This window comes from Dendronephthya gigantea, unplaced genomic scaffold (assembly GCF_004324835.1).
Source record: "Dendronephthya gigantea isolate DGI-Jeju-01 unplaced genomic scaffold, DenGig_1.0 000116F, whole genome shotgun sequence".
Lineage (NCBI taxonomy): Eukaryota > Metazoa > Cnidaria > Anthozoa > Malacalcyonacea > Nephtheidae > Dendronephthya > Dendronephthya gigantea.
In genome coordinates, this window is record NW_021163126.1 from 699101 (window position 1) to 719141 (window position 20041).

The 20041-nt window shown below is 37.6% G+C and overlaps 3 protein-coding genes across 3 annotated transcripts; all 3 read right to left on the reverse strand.

Annotated features, from left to right (window-relative positions):
* Positions 1–2862: 2862 nt before the first annotated feature.
* LOC114535348 lies at positions 2863–3765 on the reverse strand. The gene has a single exon (XM_028556710.1). The coding sequence runs from the start codon at positions 3763–3765 to the stop codon at positions 2863–2865; it is 903 nt and encodes a 300-aa protein (XP_028412511.1).
* Positions 3766–5512: 1747 nt separating this feature from the next.
* Positions 5513–15217, reverse strand: LOC114535350. Its single transcript, XM_028556711.1, has 3 exons — positions 14642–15217; positions 6271–6511; positions 5513–6070 (listed from the first exon to the last, which is right to left on the reverse strand). The coding sequence occupies exons 1-3, from the start codon at positions 15215–15217 to the stop codon at positions 5622–5624; spliced, it is 1266 nt and encodes a 421-aa protein (XP_028412512.1). The 3' UTR covers positions 5513–5621.
* Positions 13416–19356, reverse strand: LOC114535317. Its single transcript, XM_028556682.1, has 8 exons — positions 19130–19356; positions 18877–19020; positions 18518–18737; positions 18191–18270; positions 17120–17744; positions 16357–16637; positions 14266–16143; positions 13416–13942 (listed from the first exon to the last, which is right to left on the reverse strand). The coding sequence occupies exons 1-7, from the start codon at positions 19245–19247 to the stop codon at positions 15479–15481; spliced, it is 2133 nt and encodes a 710-aa protein (XP_028412483.1). The 5' UTR covers positions 19248–19356; the 3' UTR covers positions 13416–13942; positions 14266–15478.
* Between the last annotated feature and the right edge of the window lie 685 nt (positions 19357–20041).

Genomic DNA, 20041 nt, shown 5'->3' on the forward strand with positions numbered 1-20041 from the left:
TCTTTGGTTTTCAGCTACTATTGTCACTCCTTTACGTTCAAGCACCGTGTAAGGAGTTGGTTCGAACTTGGTTGTAAATTTGTTTTTCTTTTTCTGTCTAAGAATGACTGTGTCTCCCACTTGTATCTCTGACGGCGCCACTCTCCTTCGTTTGTTTGCGTATTCTCTCCCTTTGTCTTTGGCATTGGAGTCATTCGATTTGGCTTCTTTATGTCTGTTTAGTACTTTAGCTTTTGGGTTCAACATGGGTAAGACTCCTCTGACAGGCCGATTAAAGAGAAGCTGAGCGGGCGGTATGTTGGTAGAACAATGGGGTGTGGTGCGATAGCTTAACAGGAACCTCGAAAGTTCTTGGACCCAGTTACGATGTTCTGAACGAGCGGTCTTGATTGCTTTTGCTAAAGGTTTCATAAAAGCTTCTGCTTCTGAGTTACCTTGTGGCCATTCAGGTGTTGATGTCTCATGTTCTACGCCAATCTTTGTTAAATAATCTTTGAATTCTTTACTATTGAAAGGAGGACCGTTATCCGTCTTTATTTTCAGTGGAATTCCATGCCGCGCGAAGATAGCATCGGTTTTTGGTATAAGTGCTTTAGCAGATGTACTTGTGATGATTTCAGCCTCCGGGTATCTTGAGTATTTATCAATTAACACTATGATATACTGTCCGGTGGGAAGCGGGCCGTAGAAATCTGCATGTACAGTTTGCCAAGGACCGTCCGGCGTTTCTGGAGTTAGTAAAGGCTGGGGTGGATCGGTTGGACCATTAATTTGGCACGGAAAGCAGGTATCGATCTCTTCTTTTACAGCTTTATCAATGTTAGGGAACCAGGCATACTGACGTAACAAGGCTTTTGTTTTGACAAGTCCTTGATGACCGCTGTGGGCAAGTTTTACTATCTTCGCTTGTAGAGTTGATGGTATTATAATACGTGTTCCTCGGAGGATTACACCATTTGTATGGTCCACTGTTATTTCATCTTTGACGTTTATGAATGGTTTTACATGACTGCTGCCCCAGTTACCAGACTCAACTGCTTCTCTTACTGCATTGAGACTGGGATCCTTTTCCGTATGTTCCTTGATAACTTGTATTGGAATTGTGGTTTGCGCGGCATTAGTCGAGATGAAGTTTATGTATTCTTCAGCAAGATTGTGTTTTGGTATCTTCGATTGCGGATGTCGTGACAGGAAATCTGCTGGGTTAACACTGCCTGGTTTGTAGATAACATTGAAATGGTATTGCTGAAGTCTTAGAAACCAACGTTCTATTCTAGCTGGAGGTTTGGACCGAGGATTGTTGTAGATCAACTGTAATGGCTTGTGATCAGTAATTAGGTTGAAAGGTGCACCGAACAGGTAAAGGTGAAAATGTTCAATGCCCCACACGATCGCGAGAGCTTCCCTCTCGGTTTGTGAGTACCGTTGTTCTACTGGGGATAATGCTCGGCTGGCATAAGCGATAGTGTTGTCTTCGTTTGTTTTTGGATCCTTTTGCGTCAATATGGCAGATAAACCAACGGGACTTGCATCCACCAGGACTGAGGTTTCTTTGGATGTATCGAAATGGCTCATAACTGGACTGTTAGTCAGAGCACTCTTTATGTCTTCATATGCTTTCTGGTGTATTGTCGTCCATGTAAAACGAGCGTTTTTTTGGGTCAACTTTCTGAGTGGCTCTGTAATGGTCGCGTAGTTTTTGATGAACTTAGCGCTGTAGTTAGCCATTCCTAATAGACTTCTCACTTCACCGACTGTTGTTGGTGGTTTTGTATTGGCGAAAGCGTCCACTTTCTTGGGGTCTGGGCTAACACCTTTTTCTGTGAATACCAGTCCAAAGAATTCAAGATTCTTTTTGAGGAATTTGCACTTTTGTAGATTGAGAGTCAGGTTACTCTCTTGCAGACGTGTAAGTACTTCTTCTAATGCTTGGTCATGTTCCTGTCGAGTATTTCCAAACACGATGATGTCATCTGCGATGTTTTTAGCTCCTTGAATTCCTTGTAATGTCTCCTGTAGGGTGTTTGGAAGAGTTCCGCTGCAGCATTTGTGCCGTAGTTTAATCTTTTATAGCGATATAAACCGAGATGAGTGGAGAAAGTTGTTATTCCCGAGATGCTGGGTTCAGCTCCAGTTGATGGTAGGCTTGAGTTAGGTCAAGTTTTGAGAAAAACCGAGCTCCGTTAAGCTCAATAGAGACAGCTTCTAGAGTGGGTATGGGATGTCTAGTTCTCTGAATAGCTGTATTTGCTACTCGCATATCTACGCACAATCGAATCTTATCGTCACGCTTTGGGACGACGACGACTGGGGAAACCCACTCCGTTGAAATTCCTTCGGGTATTCTCTCAATGATGTCATCCTGTTCTAATCTGCGTATTTCATCTTCAATTTTTCCGCGTAAATGGAACGGTGCTCGGCGCTGCGGTTGTGCAACTGGTGAAACGGTTTCATCGATAACTAATTCGATTTGTTTGTTCTTTAGTTTCCCAAGTCCACAGAACACAGGGCCATGTTTATCTAGGATGCGTGCGAGGTTTTTATCGCTCGTTGTTGGTGTGATTTTTGAACGTTCTGTTTCCTTGTTTATCTGATTTAAATGGAGACTTACGAGTCCAAGTTCTTGTGCAGTTTCAGAACTAAGTAAACAACCGCCGTCGTCAGAAGTAACAAATATGGTAGCTACCGTGAATTTGTGTTTCGACTCTGCTAAAACGCGGAATTTTCCTTCCATCTTCACAGGTGTTGTGGAATTGAAGGGATATGCTTTCACGGATGTTGGCTGAAGTCGGATATCTCGCAGTTGTTGGAACGTGTGTTTATCGATTACATTTATGCTTGACCCCGTATCAATGGTCATTTTTACTCTTTGTCCATTGAGAGCAATTGACGCTTGCGGGTGTTTTGTTTGTTGTTGACCGCGTAACAATATTCTGGACCACTACTGTCGCTGCTAGTGTTGTCCTGGAGGTCTGTGTTAACTGGTCGTAGGTCTTCGCGTGGTTTACCAGTTTGTCTATTTTCTCTCGTGTTGCTACTGCGGCACTGGCTAGCAAAATGGTTTAATTTACCACAATTGGCACATGTCTTGTTTTTGGCAGGGCACGGTTTGTTGGTGTGAGGGTAGCTGCCACCACAGTAAAAACATGTCTTATTGGATGTCTTGTGTTTTGTTTCTTTCGCGGTTGGCGTTTTAACTGCTTGAATATTGCAGCTGTCTAAATGTCCTTCAATGTCAGCTGCATGCGTCTTGCTTATTTCTTCCCGCCTGGCTGCGAGCAAAAGATCTTTTAAAACATACTTGGGGTCTCGCAACGCTTGTTTACGCACGCGACTTGACTTTCCTCCAATAACAATTTGTACCATAATTTCGAACTCTACATCTGAAAACTCACAGTTTTTTGACAGTGTTCGTAGACGCGTGTGGTATTGATCTATCGTTTCCGTGTCGCTCTGTTTTGCTTGTCGAAATTTGTAGACTTCGTATAATCGATTTTTTTGAGGCTCGAAGTATTCGGTGAGAAGTTCCGTCGCTTTATCGAAGTCGTCGTCGTTACCAGGGTCTGGAAAGTGTCGAAAGATTTCCCGTACTCGCGGTCCTGCTTGGTATAAAAGTAATGCTCGTTGGCGTGTCTTGTTTGTAATGTTGCTCGCCGTTAGAAATGTTTTGAAATCTGCCAACCAAGTACGCCATTTAGCCGCTATATTTCCTCCCGCGTCAGCATCAGGGTCAAACGGTGGCATAGGCGTGAGATATGTCGCCATTATAATATGTTTTAATCACTTGTTTTAGTCTTCGTCGCCAATGTAATATTGCTTGTTTCTTACGCTTTTTCTAGGTATCTTTCCATATCCTTTACATAACTAGATCTCCCTCAATTAATGTCAATCAATCCCCTAATCAATATCAAGTCTATATTTAGCTATTACTGTCCGTGCCTATATATATATATACATTACAGTCGGGTCGTTCCGAAGTGATGAGTCATGTGCTTGTCTGTTTACAATTTTCAAAGTTGAAAATCTCGAATTCCTGTGGTTCGATTTTTGAGATTCTTTGTAAGAATGAAGTTAAGTATGTAAAAAAAAAATCGGCTGGATCGACCCCTTGCGACCCCACACCATTTCCGAGATATCGGGCTTTGAATTTACCACTCTTGTTTTGAGATGTTCAAAATAGCGCATTTCGGGTCAATGGGATATTTCCCTTTCAAATATTGTTTAACTACATAATTTGTAATATTAATGTAAATTTTATTTGTATTCATGGTTTAACTTCCTTAGTTATTAACATTTAGACGGGAAAATAGAATTTTTTTTGTATTTTATATAGATTTCCATTTTTGGCAGTGACGACTCCTATGCTCATTCGCTAACGCCTAGCGTTTCGGTAAGTGCACATAGCGCAATTTCGGGGTTCAATAGAATATTTTTCTCTTTTGTGTAGGTCAGTATGGCTGAGGCCCAAAAAAGGGTACACGATCCTCCAACTGGGCAAACCCCTGGAAAAAGGCAACCAAAACTGAGATCTACATCTGGAAAGTTTTTGAAGAGATCCCTGTTGCAATCTTTTAACATACCCTCTAGTAGTGGGGAAGAACGTCTAGATCGTGTCTGTATTTCTAGGCGAGCTGACCCTGGAGTATTTGTTGCCAACAGAGCTGTAATCCCACAACGTGGTCAATTGAGTGTTAGATCAGCACATTTCAAACAACCAGAAGGCTTACCACCACCACCACCTTCACAAAATTGATAAATATGAAACATATTGTGTGATTATATGTTTTCACTTCTTCAGTAAAATAAACTGACATTTTATATTGGTTCTGTTCTTTAGATGCTTGTTGATGTTTACAGTTAGTGTGAGTTAAGATCTGCATTACTAAGCCATTGTGTGTTAGAACTGGCAATATTTATGTATATTAGGTTGATTGAAAAGCTAAAGGCATGAACACCTTATCTAGTACAATTGATCTTCAAGTTTGCATGAATTGTAAATGCTATTAGCATAGAAACAATAACCAATGGTGTGTGTATGCAGGTTTTTACTTTTTTGAACATCATGTAAATATATGTATAAATGCAAATCTTGGCTGTTTTGTCAAGGCAATTTTACTTACAATATTTTATAACCATCATAAAATTTGATGAGTTTATTTATTTGTTCATCAATAAATACAGATTTACATATTTATACCATGTATTGTATGAATATTTTTCTAATTTTCTTAATATTGCAAGGGTTTGTATGAAATATCACATGACAGTGAAGTGCTTTGGTTTAGACAATAGGTTTTGAGGATATAAAATAGAAAGCCTGGTTTCCATACAACATTGTCAGGGTGTTGTGTTAACCATTAAGAAAAATATCTATCATTAGTTATTATGCAACAACTTGATTGTCATATGGAAACCAGACTAAAAACAAGTTGATGGCAAAAATGCTGGAAAAAATCTACATAGGTTAGCCAATGGAAATAATTGCAGAAATTCACAACTTGCAAACCCTGGTTCTTATGAAAATATGTCAACGTACACTCATACTAGCCCTTACAATCTGACCTTCCCATTCACCACGCCTCTTTATCCAGATTTTTGGATAAAATCCTATTTTTAAAAAGTTAACCCCGAAACTTGATGTGTTCAACATAGACGTCTAGTATATCTCCTGCTGCAATCAGTGGATGTAAATACTTGCAATGTTCAGAAGCTATATATCCAACATTTTCCCATTGAGTTCCATAATGAAGATCAATAGCAATTGCATTTTGGTCCCGAGGATTCTCCGGCTCTGGTCTTAGTCGAACATTTACTGATTCATTATATTCAAGGGCAAGATATGCCTGTTCCAGATGATGTTGGTAACTTTGTTCATGAGCAGCTCCAATGCACTTGAATGGTAGAGCATGAGTGATTTCTTCCTCATCACTTTCAACTTCTTCACTTTCATCTTCTTCACTGTCCTCATTACTAATTTGCTCATTGACAGTTTCATTTCTTTTACTTTGTTCATCCCCATTCTCCTCTCCAGCATTTTCTAGTTCAGCTAAATGCTCAAGTAGATCTCTTTCTATAAAGCAAAACAAAAAAATGCCCGTCTAATACTGTTATGTCTATAAATAAAAACTCACTAGTAATTTCTAAAAATAGAATTGAACGACTCTGAGATTAATTTTTACTTTAAGCATGAAACCATTTATAACAAAGCATGTGTAAAGAAAACATTCGTAAACAGAAATGAACTATCAAAACTTTATACAGTAACTATACCTTCAGATTCATCAGAGAACCAATGATGATCATCAATGTCTCTATTTTCTGTTCTTTCATGACCAAAATCGTTTTCGTTACTTTCACTTGGTTCTTGAGAGGCTTGAGAGCTCCCTGATTCAGATGTGTTATCTAAAGGAGGTAGAAGTACTTTCTGAGTGGGATAAAAGTTTGAACAATTGCAACTTACTGCGTTGATATTAAGCAACGGAGTTTCTTCGATGTCATGCGCTCGTATTTTCTGTCAATACACGATCCACATCAAAATCCCAAATTAAAAGCATTCTCTCCGCTTTACAATGAATAAATTCATCAGGGATAGTACCAAACTAAAAAATAGTTTCAGTTAAATTTTACTACACAAATCAAGCCTTAAAAGTTAATAAAAAATATTAAAAAATGAGGTGTTGACAAGTACTTTATACTAACCTCAAATGTAGTACTTGCTTTAACGTTGATGACACAAGGAGATTTAAGGCCATTCAACTTCGAAAGCAGTGCTTCGGTGTTTGGTATAATACAAAGTCTTCTTTCAGACGGAGTATTATGAAAGGCGAAATGGCAGCAAAGCCCATGCAGCTTAAAAAACGGTAAACTCGGTACAGTAAAAGATAAGTCGTAATGCGGATCGCAACAATACATATACATCATAGTATTTTGCACTATCGCAGCTTGAAAATCCTGTCTTTCGAAAGCATCCATTTTTCCTATACTCGCAGAGCTCTTCACATCACGACAGTCAAAACGTCAAATGGAGCGTTCGCATAATTGAGCGCTCAATATCCATCATGCTTTGCGGCCTGCTGTCCAACCTCCTCTGGGTTCGAGCTGACCCAAATCTTGCGGCAAGACGAAGCGGAAGTAAAGAAGCATTGGATATTTTAAGAAGCTGCAGATGCGACGACGAAACTGAGCAATACTTTTCCGATTTATCGAGAATGTTCTCCTGCGTACCAGAGAGTCCAGAAGAATCTCCATTCATATTTATTTCAAGAGGCTTCCAGTCGAAGTGCATAATACCACTATTTTGGCTTCTCTCTCTGGGCCGAAGTTAACCTTTAAAAGTTTAGATACGGTTGTGCTAAATCCCTCAACAGGACGATAGGTGCAATTCTTTGTTTAAAACCAAGATGTAAAGTCATACTACTATACAATATAAGTAACCACTTCCGAAATGGAACTTGGTGTTCAGGAAGATGAAGGTGGTAAATTTTCCAAAAGTTGGCTTGGTTACAATACCTGGACAACCATAAGGTATCCGGTATGGTACTGATTGACTACCATAAAGCGTTTGATATGGTTGACCATGAACTTTTGTTACAGAAGCTAGAGGTCTATGGTATTGTTAACCACGAACTGCTATGGTGTCAGTCTTACTTACTAAATAGGAAGCAAGTTGTTCGTTTGGGTGGGAAAATGTCGAGTAAGGTAGTTATGAAATACGGGGTCCCTCAAGGCAGTATTTTGGGTCCGTTGTTCTTCATATTATTCATCAATGATCTACCACTACATGTAACTTCACAGCTTGATCTTTACGCAGATGACACCACAATCATAGACTCTTCTGACTTCAGTAACATATCAAGTTTAGAATGTATTCTAAAAGCTTACTCTCACTCACACTCAATGAGTAGAGGTTCATTACTCGAAAGTGCAACTCTGTACTTACTGAGTATTCTTTCACTCTCAATCAGTGGAAAGTTACACTTGCCCTCGGACCATTCACAAACGGCACTCACTCTCGAAGTAGAGGCCGAGTTTGAGTGGAGTGTGAGTGTAGGTCATACCTCCCTTGAACCACACTCAAACAAAGTTGTGATAAACAACATGGCGAATCTCATTACCAGAAATTTGCGACATGATAATTTGCATGTATACTAATTTGCATTTAACTTTCAGCATAATGGCCTTCAACATTTACTATAAAATATATATAGTAAATATACAAAACTTAAAAATGCCATTGACCTAGACCGCGTATAAACTTTTCTGTACGGCTCGGATTTTCACTGCAATCACTTTAAAAAATATTATCAGTCTTATCAGGAACTTGAACAATACGAAGGCTATATACACATTTGTTCACAATCAGTTGGCCGAACGTAGAAATACCTAAGGTAAGTAATTCGATCATTAAAACGTTGGGAAACGGCTGTTCTATTGACCCAGAGGTCGGCAAACAGTGGGCAAGGTCTAGGGCAACGACATTTTAAGGTTTTGTATATTTACTATATGTATTTAATAGTAAAAGTTGAAGGCAATTATGCTGAAAGTTAAATGCAAATTAGTATAAAATGTATTTATTATTAGATAATAAAGGAAGTTAATGTTATACGGGTCTTCGTATCGTAGTGTCGCGGGTCCTAGGACGCTTGTCCGGTCGGCTACTTGCCCCCTCCGGTGAGTACAAATATGAGCCCAGTTTGCCTGATCGAGTTGTTAGTTGCTTGCGTGACCCATCCCTCCCGTTTCCCTAACGACTTCACGCGATGTTGTGAACTCTACGGGAGAAGCGTCTTATTAATCTCGCTGGGGTTTGTTTTTTTTTTGTTAGTTTGTTTTGCAGGATTAAGCACAGTTCTTTTCACACCCGTTTTGGTCGTGGAATGGGTGTTTGGGGTAAAGGTAAATTCATTAATGATCGCCACATTTACAGGTATTTTTTTTTTGTTTGTTTTGTGTGTGTGTGTACTTTGATGTTCGTATCGTTTATTCCACGGTTTCACTTCAGTGACTCACGTGTGACAGTTGATCACGGGATGGAGGAGGTACCGTTAAAATAGCATGGTTCGTTGAGTTATTATCTGCGCCGAAAACAGCAAACTCAAAAGAAACACCGTTTCACCCCTAGCCCGACCGTTTCGCTCGGATACCGTCTCCATCCCTACCGATCGGCAGCGGGCAAAAATATAGTGTAAGAGCTGGTGTGCTATCGTACTGATGTGAGCCTTAGGATCCGTTAGAACGTTAATGCAAATTATCATGTCGCAAATTTCTGGTAATGATGGCTTGAAAGATTGCAACAATTGGACAATTTGCAACGCAATAACGGAAAGGAGAATAGAAATTACTTTTTAAACTATGAAATTTATGTTGAGTGTATTGAATGGAGAGACATCGTTTCTCTTTTTACATTTATTACACCAAGGAATAATATCAATATATTGGTAACAACAACGAGTAAAAAAGATATGTATCTGTGTAAAAACGTTCAACATGCGTTCAGGATTTTTTTTTTTTATGACGTAATAGTTCAAGTATCTTATGATTCGCTAATATAATGAAAGGTCATATCCGGTATTAAAGTTCACCGGATGTTATGTGATTGTTCTCTCAACAATTTATGATGAAGAACAACTTAGAAGCAGATTTAGATTAACTATAAGGATGGTTTTTGGGAGATGTTTGACATTATAGAGGCAGATATATCTGCTCATAACGAACGAGGGAATCTAATTCCTGCAGAAATTAAGCTTTTATTGACTTTACGTTATTACGCAACTGGCACGTTTCAGGAAGCATGTGCGGACCTATATGACATATCACAACCGTCTGCAAGTCGTATCATTAAGCGCGTATCTGAGGCCATTGCTCGACTGAAAGTTCATTAATCGCTGGGGCGTAGCCCGCAGCGACTTAAGGTTTCGCCTCGCATTCTTTTCGGATCTCGGATCTTTAGCCACAAAATTTCAAATTACGTCATTCGTATTCGCGCTGTATTCAAGATGGCCGCTTACAACGAGCGAGTTTAGCCTGACTCGTCCCCAGTCGCTTACCTAAGGCGCTAAGGCGCGATTAATAATGGGGCGCGCTGAATGATGGGAAGACGAAGGGAAGGGAAGCGACTGGGAAATCATAATTCAAGATGGCGGCCGCCGTAATGGCGCACGAGGAGCGAGAAAGAGAAGAATTTTTTTATAGGCCGTTTCACGAAGCGTATCTCACGAATAAAGTTGTGTGCCCGATTGCTGAATGCATGGAAAACTTTCGTTTTTTTCAAGAAAGTGGACTTGCGCAGCATTTTCGCACTGTTCACCACCGACAGATGGTGCCACAAGATTCGAAGAATTCAGCTTTGGCCATGAAACGTATGTTCGGCGAAGAAACTTTAAGATATATAAAATATATCTCTGAGAAGAAATCCGAGGTGGGCTTTTTCGTTATATTTTGCAAATATAAAGCCTTGAGTACAAGTGTATGACGATTTTTTTGTGCGCAAATTAATGCATGTCAAATTGAAATTAATGCGTGTCAAATTGAAATTCATGCGTGTCATATAATAATAATTATGCATATATATTTTATACTCATGCTTTTTTTTCCAACTTTTGAAATCAACCGGTACTTGGTTCAACGTTTCATGTCATGGAAATTCTGATGTATTTGCCCACGATGCAAAGGAAGCCTCCAAAATTTATGGAATGTATTTGCTGCATTCTGGAAATCTAAAGTCATATGCTGACAAGAATAATGCGTGCTCTATCTCAGTTAGGTGGTCTTCAGGAGAAGCACGCTTTAATGCTTGGCATAGCAAGCAACCAATGGAGGCAGGCATCGAAGGAACTGTCGTTGTTGTTGAATGCTGCTATATCAAAAAGGTGCAGTAATTTGAATTATTTTCTCAAAATACTCCACTGAAAGTACTGAACTAGAAATGTGCTGTACTAGATAGAAAACTTTATTTAGATTTAAAACTTTATTTACCCATGCTGACCCTATCAACTGAAACAGACTTCCAAAGAGGGCTTGTCAAAATTAAGAAGGGAAAAAATTATTGAAAAAATTGATGAACTAGCTAGATAGATAGTAGGAATGGTAGAATAGTTATTTACAAGTATTAGAACAAGTAGTCTTAGTTGAGCTTTAAAATGTTGTTTATAGTACTGTGAAATACAGTTCAACACTTGATATTAAATATGCAATAATGACTTCCCATGACTTCATTATGAATTGATATATATGTGTGTGTGAAAGTATAGTTGCCCTGAATTCATGATATGTCATGAATAAATTATTATTCAGACTGTTTCTTGAATTTTTATAGTCCTTGCAAAATCTACCAGCTCAATATCAAATTCATTCTGTTGCGATACAACAATTGCAAGACAACACCAACAATCTATCTATAACTGGTTCTGATGCATCATCTAAGAAACTGAGCGTGTTGCAAACCATATTTGGGTATGAAATGTTCAAGGGCAAACAAGAAGAAGCAATTAATGCTATCCTTTCTGGTAGTGATTGTTTAATTATTCTCCCTACTGGTGCTGGAAAAACAATTTGCTATTCAATTCCAGCTATAATGGCTGGTGGAGTGACTGTTGTTATTTCTCCACTTTTGTCACTTGTGCTTGATCAAGTACAACATTTAAGATCTAAGGGTCTTAATGTTGCATATATCAATTCATCGGTGGCCAATGATGATCGAAATACCATCATGCATAACATGGTATCTGGTAACTCTCCGTATAATTTTGTGTTTGTCACACCCGAGACTGCTGGAACAGAGGAAATGAGAAGTGTATTTCAGAATATGAAAACAAATGGTACGCTGAAATATATTGTGATTGATGAATGCCACTGTGTCGACATGTGGGGATTTGACTTTAGACCAGCATATGCAGAACTCGGAGTTCTTTCACAATTAAAGTGTCCAATAATTGCTTTAACTGCAACATGTACTTCTAGAACTGAAGGTGTTATTATTTCATCTCTTCAAATTACCAGCCCAATCATTGTCAGAGAGACATGCAACCGCAAAAATATTTCACAACTTGTTAAAGCAAAGAAAAGAGATGGTAAAGATCAAGTGGTAAATGAAATTTTGAACGAACACAAAAACAAGTGTGGCATCATTTACTGTCTTCAAAGGTCTGACACAACGGACATGGCATATTTGTTGCAAGTGCAAGGGATTAATGCCACATATTACCATGGTGCGCTTGATCCATTTAAGAAGAAAGAGAACTTCCAAGCTTGGTTGGATGGAAAAGCCATGGTAATGTGTGCAACTATTGCATTTGGGATGGGAATTGACAAACCAAATGTCCGTTTTGTTATCCATTTAAGTTTACCCCAGTCACTGGAAAGTTATGCCCAAGAATTCGGCCGTGCAGGCAGAGATGGAGAAGAATCGACATCATGTATATTTTTTCGTTTTGAGGACCGTACACGACACATGCATATGATTTCCTCATTACCTGAGAGCGACCACCGGGATTTAAAAAGAAGAAAATTGAACGAGGTTATCAAATATTGCATCATACCTAAATGCAGGAAGCTTCAATTGGTCCAATATTTTTCTGAGGATTATAAAGAACCTTGTTGTAACATGTGTGATGTTTGCTTGGGAACATCCAATATGGAACCACAAGATGCTAGCACTGAGGCTCTTGGGTTATTAAGTTGTCTCAACAATATAAGAATTGTTCAAAATAAGGTTACATTGAACTTGTTAATGTTGGTTTACAGAGGGTCTAAACGGAAGGAAGTTGTGAGCAAGTCATTGCACGAAGTTCCAGAATTTGGTCATGGAAAGAGTGCATTTTCTGAATTAGAATTAAAGCAATTCATCTACATGTTGATTGCAGAAGATGTAATTCTAGAAGAACTTAGAGGACCAAATGAAATTGGCTCACATCCATACTTATTGTGTGGAACCAAAGCTGGAATGATAAGTCAAGGTGAACTAATAATTAATAGATATAAGTATGTGAAATAATTGCATGTGCATGCTAACCAAATATATAGAACATTATAATTCAAAGATATGAGCAATACTGGTTACCGGTATACTATAAAGAGTATGTCTGAGAAATAGAAACAAACTTTAACTGGCTGTTAGAATTGCTGCTTGTAATTTCATTTTGACCAAAATAATAATTTAAAATTAATACCCAAGTGGTCGGCAATTCAAGGGCCCAAGTATTTGGACAATATAAAAGTCTCATATTTTTAAAACACTGTAATTTCAAATACTGTTGCCATTTTTGCATAGCCACTGAGGAAATCAGTTTCAGATGGACAGGGGTAAATAAAATAAATTATCTTAATATATGTAATATATCTATTTTTTTTAGTATCATCAAATTAATAAATTGATTGCCAAAAAAGATCCATTCTATTTACAAATGCATAATGTATTCTCTTGCATATTTCTATTGCACTGTCGGATCTTGCAATTATTTGTCCTTGCAATAGTTCAAAAGTATATTATCAGTGAGAGTTTATCACAACATTGAAATACTGTATGGGATGTGTGTACAATACAGATTAATTGTCTTTTAATCTGATTCACTTTCAATATTTTCTTCATCAGACTCATCTACATCTGATTCATTCATTATTCCGTATATGTTGAATAGTTTTCGATTGAAAGTGGCCACAACTTTCCTTTTACCACTTTGATAACAATCAATATTGTTAGCAGAAATTGATGCCTTCTTTGGATCACCAAACTTCTCAACTGTTTTCCTACCTGGAACATAATGAAAGAACCTCCTCCTTAAAATGAAATGTGCTGCCTTGAGTTGATCCGGGAATGGATCTTGCTCTGTGTGTTTGGTTGTGGGATGCACATTGAAGGCATCTCTTGCTTGGAATGATTTCCTTGTTTGGATGAGCAGGTCAATGTTTGCCATAAGTCGTTGCAACATTTGAACTGTTGTATGCCCTTTTAAGGTAGAATAACAATAAAATGATTTTTATGAAATTTTTGAGCAGGGAACAAAGGCCCGCTGTGCAGCTATCTAATTAATTAACTGTCTTATCTTATGACATACCTGTAATGAACAAGAGTATATTAACTTGGTTATCATAGTGGGATAAGTACCCTATGACACTACAATCGATATTATGACTGAATCATCACCTACTTGAGGGTTGTATATAGGATTTAACACATCTTTATAAACATTGCTTTGTGGACATGTCATGAGATAAAGATGATACAAAATAACTAGAGGATGTTTCCATGTTAATGATGGTTAAACATACCTGTTGAGTAGTTTTTCATAGGCTGTACTATGCATGATTCAACCCACTCATCCAGAGCTAAATTATGGCCAATGCGTCCATTTAAACTGATGGAACAATTCTTTCGCAGCAGCTCTCTTGTAGCAAGTGGCCACATGGCAAAAAAGTTCACAATGTGTACCATAGCCTCTGTGTGATAGTTCCGTTTGTTTGATTGGGCAAAAAGAGGCTGCATAATCATCCAAGATGCCTCTCGTGCAACTCCATTGCCGTATATAATTGCATCACAATACATTTGTTGCAATGGGCCAAACAAAGTGACCATCTGTGCATAGTACTTAAAAGTTGCATCTTCACTATTGTCACTTATCCACTGCTTGAACTTGGATAATAATACTGTAGTGTGATTGCCAGTTGACCTTTTGCACTTAAGCAACTCATCTGCATCAGGAAATGAAGTGGAGTTTTTAAACTCCATCACCATTGCTATTCCAAAAGCAGCCCCATTATCACGCACAGCTTCTTCGATACGATTAAGGTTTTGTTCTTGGAATTTCTTTTTACCAAAGCTTTCGTTGGTTATCTTCTTTCTCAAAAGAACATTTTGTAGAATGTGCATAAAACCACCAGGAGACATTACTTTCTTGCAAACTTCGTATACGTATCCTTTTGCATGCATGTCACCAGGAACTTTTGCACACCAACCATATGCTGCATTGGATCGACTTTTTACACCACGGACATTTTTGTTAGTCCCCTGGTCACCAACGGTCAATGTTATACATGATTTATTACTCCTTTTGTATTCATATGTTTCCTCTTTATCTTCTCCTTCCATAGGATCAGAGACAGAAGTACATGTCGCAGTGTTTGTTGTTTGTTTAGCACACTGGAATGTTTTCCATATTTCACCATCGTCAACACTATCTTTATGTGAAATTTTCTTCATCAGGTCAACACCATCCATTTCCATTTTTGTAGCAATCTCCATTGGATTTGGTATATTAGTGAAGAACCGGCTGTCAAAAATTGCAAAGTTGTCTATGAGAAATTGTGCCATTTCTTTATCTTTTTTGACCACCGCAATTGTTAATGGTGTAGCACCACAAAGTTCTTTGGCATTTATGTTCACACCTGCCGAAACAAGAGTTTTCACTAATGGCAGATTTCCGTTTTCAACTGCTGCGTGAAAAACGGTTCTTCCAATACTATCTCTAACATCTTCCCACAGCTGTCAATTACTATCCAACCAAGAAATAAATTGGTGAAATTTGGATGGGTCATGGTGTTGTTGGGCTTCCCACATTCTCTGAACAAGTCTATCAAAAATATGTTTGAATTCTCCATCCATCTTTTGTTGGCTTCTCGTTCCATTGGAAGTGTCTGAGTTTAATACTGTTTGTGATGATGGTAGCTCAAATGCTTTTTCCGCTTCTCGTAACTGCTGAACTGTTTTAGTCATTGTTGACTTGTGCTCATGTAAGGAAGAAATAAATACATGATGCTCTCGTGCTGCTTTGAGGTCAAATGTTTTGCTCCTGTCATCAAAAGGTAAATATACTTTGGCATGATCACAGGGTATGTCAAATTCCTTTCCAAATTCTTCCAAGATTGCTGCAGTTCCTGTGGTGGTGGAATTATCTTCCAGTGATAGCGGAAGTATTAATGTTTCCGACTTTGTACAGTTTGGGTTAGGCCTAATACTAAGTGGAGGTATAACAATGCCATAGTCAGTTGTTGATTTGCTAAAATTTTTCAACCAGTGATCAAATTCTTTTTCATCCATATTAACAAAATCTTTCTCTGAACTTGGAATACAATTTAAGCTTGTATTAAGTAGCTTCAGCAGGAAGTTATCTTGAACCTCATTCCATAATTTCAAATGTTCCTTATTTGTTTCTACAAGTAATTGAAATATATAAATGTAAAAAGGAAATAGATTTGGTATCATGCAGAGGCAGAAGTCAATTTAGGCCTGGGTAAAGGGCAACAAATATTTATTTAACTTGTAATCGTAAGAACCTTTTTTCATGTACTGGACTGTTGTACTGTACACATGACTTTTATTTATTACAACCACAATTTTGATTGTAATTTACATGCAGCGCTTACCTATGAAAGTATCCCATGCAGTAACTTTATCCTTTTGTTGTTCTTCAGCGGTTTCTTTTTCATTAAACAAATGTTCTATTGTTGTCAGATCTGGAATAGCTAAGCCACGAACTGTGAAATTCCACATTTTTGGACCAAGTACTTTAAATAGTCGATGATGAGTCCTATTTCCATGATACATATTTATGTTGTCTATCAACAAAATGATTGGCTTTGAAATAGGTGCACACTCCTCAATTAAACTTTGGAACTGTGCCAATCTTTTGTCCATGAATGAAATTCTAGGTAAATATATAAAATTTGTGATTTAATCACAAATATTTCTGCTCAATAAACAATATACAATCTTATATAAAGGGGATAATTATGTAACCTTACATGGTCTGTAGTATCTATGATCTATCATGTAGAAACAATTAGCCAGGGTCATTTGTGTACTTCAATTCCTTGACCAATATTTTTCACAAAACCTGTTTTGGCCATTAGTTAGGAGGGGAGGAAAGCTCAATATCTCCAGTCCTTTTAGCACTCTGCTCTCTCAAATTGTAATTTTGTTCACTTTAAAAAAGGTGCTATAAAGCTGACTCTTCCATAGTCCCCAACAAAGTGATGAAAATTGATGCAACGCCTTAGGTAAGCGACTGGGGACGAGTAGGCTATAAAGTTCATTTTACGCATAATATTGACATTTCTAATATTAAATAAACACAATAATGAAGTCAATACACTGAATAATTGCCATATTCCCAGCTATTATACTCACATAGTGTTCCAATGTAAAGATAGTCCAATTGATTGAAGCATATCAATAAATTGTTTTCCTGCACCAAATGTTACACAAAGAAGCCCAAATATTAGTGGAAAACAATTTCTTGTTCTTTGGTTTCTGATATTGCTGATAATTCCAAGCATATGCACACCACATACCATCTTATGTGTGTTTGTCTTCAATAAATTTCTGCTTGCTGGGTTGGAAATCACTAGACTCTGTACCATGCTGTATATTAAAGGGCATTTTTCTTTTACTGCCTCCAAAGTCTCTTTAAAAAGTGATGCATCAATGGTGTCAGACACATTCAGTACAGAAGACCCACGAATTTCAGTATCACAAATGTCTTCAAATTCCTTCATTTCTAATTTGATTGTGTGCTTTTGTTTATCGGACAATGTATTATCAGGAACATTGTGCTTCAATTTCTCAATTTCTTCCTTAAACAGGTTGATGACATTGTTAATGTGGACTTCTCGCTTCCGTGATTCTTTTGCATAGTCTGCCAGTTGACCAGATATATCACCACCTTCATTATATTTTGATACAATGGATGACCATATTTGGCTTAAGACTAAATCTGAAAGCTCCAAGTTTGTAAGCAGATTTTGAATGTCATCTATATGAATTAAAAGTAGAAAAGAATAAAACACTGCACATGAATCATTATCTCAAAGCATGCTTTGGTATGCTTGTATATATCTGAAAATGAGTACCCACTAGATATATTGCAAATTGAACTTCACACATTTGTAAACAAGCCTCACCTGAAAACAACAAGGCTGATAAAATGCTTCAAGCAAATAGACCTCTTCAGCTTGTATGAAAATTAACCCATTTCAAATCACCTGGTCCAAAATGGTTATTTATTGGCTATTCCATGGTCACAACATCTGAAATGGGTTAATTTGCATGCAAGCCAAAATGGTCTATTGGATTAGAGGTTTCATTTGTAACAGATTTGAGTGTAAATTCAATTTGCAATTTACATGGGTTGATCATTGCAACATTGCAGCTCAATATATACAAATATATATAATTATATCTAATGGAGTATATTTATACCATTTGCTTCAATCTCATCATGTCTAACATCAGAAAATTGATGAGCAATACCCTTCTCCTGTAGGTTCATAAAAAACACTCTTTAAAATTCATCAGTTAAGAAAAAACTTTTCAATTTGTCATGTAAAAAATGATTATTTTATAACTGGCAAGACAATGTACAACAAGCAAAGTTGCACTCATGCTGCATGCAACAAAATTCAGCAGTTTAAAGCACTGGCTGACTAATGGCAGGCTGATGTTACTGTCTTCAAAAGCCTGAGAGCTTAATATTGTAATAAACTGTTTAATTATATGGCTATAGATTTAAATGTATGAAAAGGATACTGTTTTTTGTTATCTTTTCTTTCCCTCTTTATGTAGACTCCAGGAAATGCCTCTTTTACTGTTCGAGTTAACATTGATTTTGTGATAGTATCATCCCCTAGATATGCCACAACTGTCTCATAAGGTGTTTGACTGTTGTCGTGCAATTCAAACCCCTCTTTTAGAAAAAATGTAGCGGCCTTCCTTCGATCTGTTCGTTGTTTCCCTGATAGAAATTTTCCTGAACAATTAAATTTAATATTATAACATGTTAAATTATATTTAATATTAAAAATCGAATGAAGCAATCGTGCAAAGCACGCGTTAAAGTTTGTTCAAAGAGATTTATGTCTTCAAACACATAAAAGTATTTAACTCACCAACACAAACTTTCTTCGACTGTGGCAATGGAGCTTCCTTTGAGGATGGAGTCAATGTATGCTTTCCTTGCGTTGGACTCTCTACCGTTACGCTGCCTTCTTCTTGTAATTGTATAGGCGTGCTAGTTCTCCGTTTACCAGGATCTGTTATTACGAAAAATAAAAAATCACTATATAATACATATTATGCAGCTTATGCAAAATATTGCGACAATACACAGAAAATATGCAAAAATATTACGTCAACACTTACCATAATCCTCGTCATTCAACGATAGGTTTTGCATAGACGTCTCCAAATCCTCTTCTGAACCCGACCACATACTTTCTAAATATTGCAAAGGCAAGCTCTCGTCCAAATCTTCGCTCATTTTTAAAATTAATACATTTGCCGAGAAATTGACCGATTTGCCAAGAAACAGACACAATATTTCACAGTCCCTAACAAATAGCCTCGGGGCATTCCCATGATCCTTTGCATCATCAATTTTCATCGCTTCGTTAGGGACTGTGGAAGAGTCAGCGAGTTTAGCATCAATTTCAATTACAAATTAGCATCAATTTCAACTTGAAATAAAGGACAAAAAGTTCAATTTTACAAAGAACTTTGGAACGGCAACATTTGGCTCGCGCAAACTGCTGTTTATTTGGATGCTTTTCTCTGTGGCTCTTGCTGCAAATATAAATACTGTTACGGGTATTGATATTAATATTAAACATTGATAATACTGTCATCTCGGCAGCATTTGGCTTGCGCAAACTGCCGTTTATTTGGATGCTTTTCTGTATTACTCTTGCTGCAAATAATACTGTTAAGGATATTGATAATACTGTCACTTGGCTCGCACAAACTGCTGTTTATTTGGATGCTTTTCTCTGTGGCTCTTGCTGCAAATAATACTGTTACGGGTATTGATATTAAACATTGATAATACTGTCATCTCGGCAGCATTTGGCTTGCGCAAACTGCCGTTTATTTGGATGCTTTTCTCTATTACTTTTGCAAATAATACTGTTAAGGATATTGATAATACTGTCACTGTCATGGTGTAGCGCCTAACAAGACGGCAAGAGTGTAAGACCGAAATACAACCACAGTGATCATCATTAATCACTACGTGTGAATTTTAAACTTTGTTACTGTGGCTCCAATGACAAGCAACTG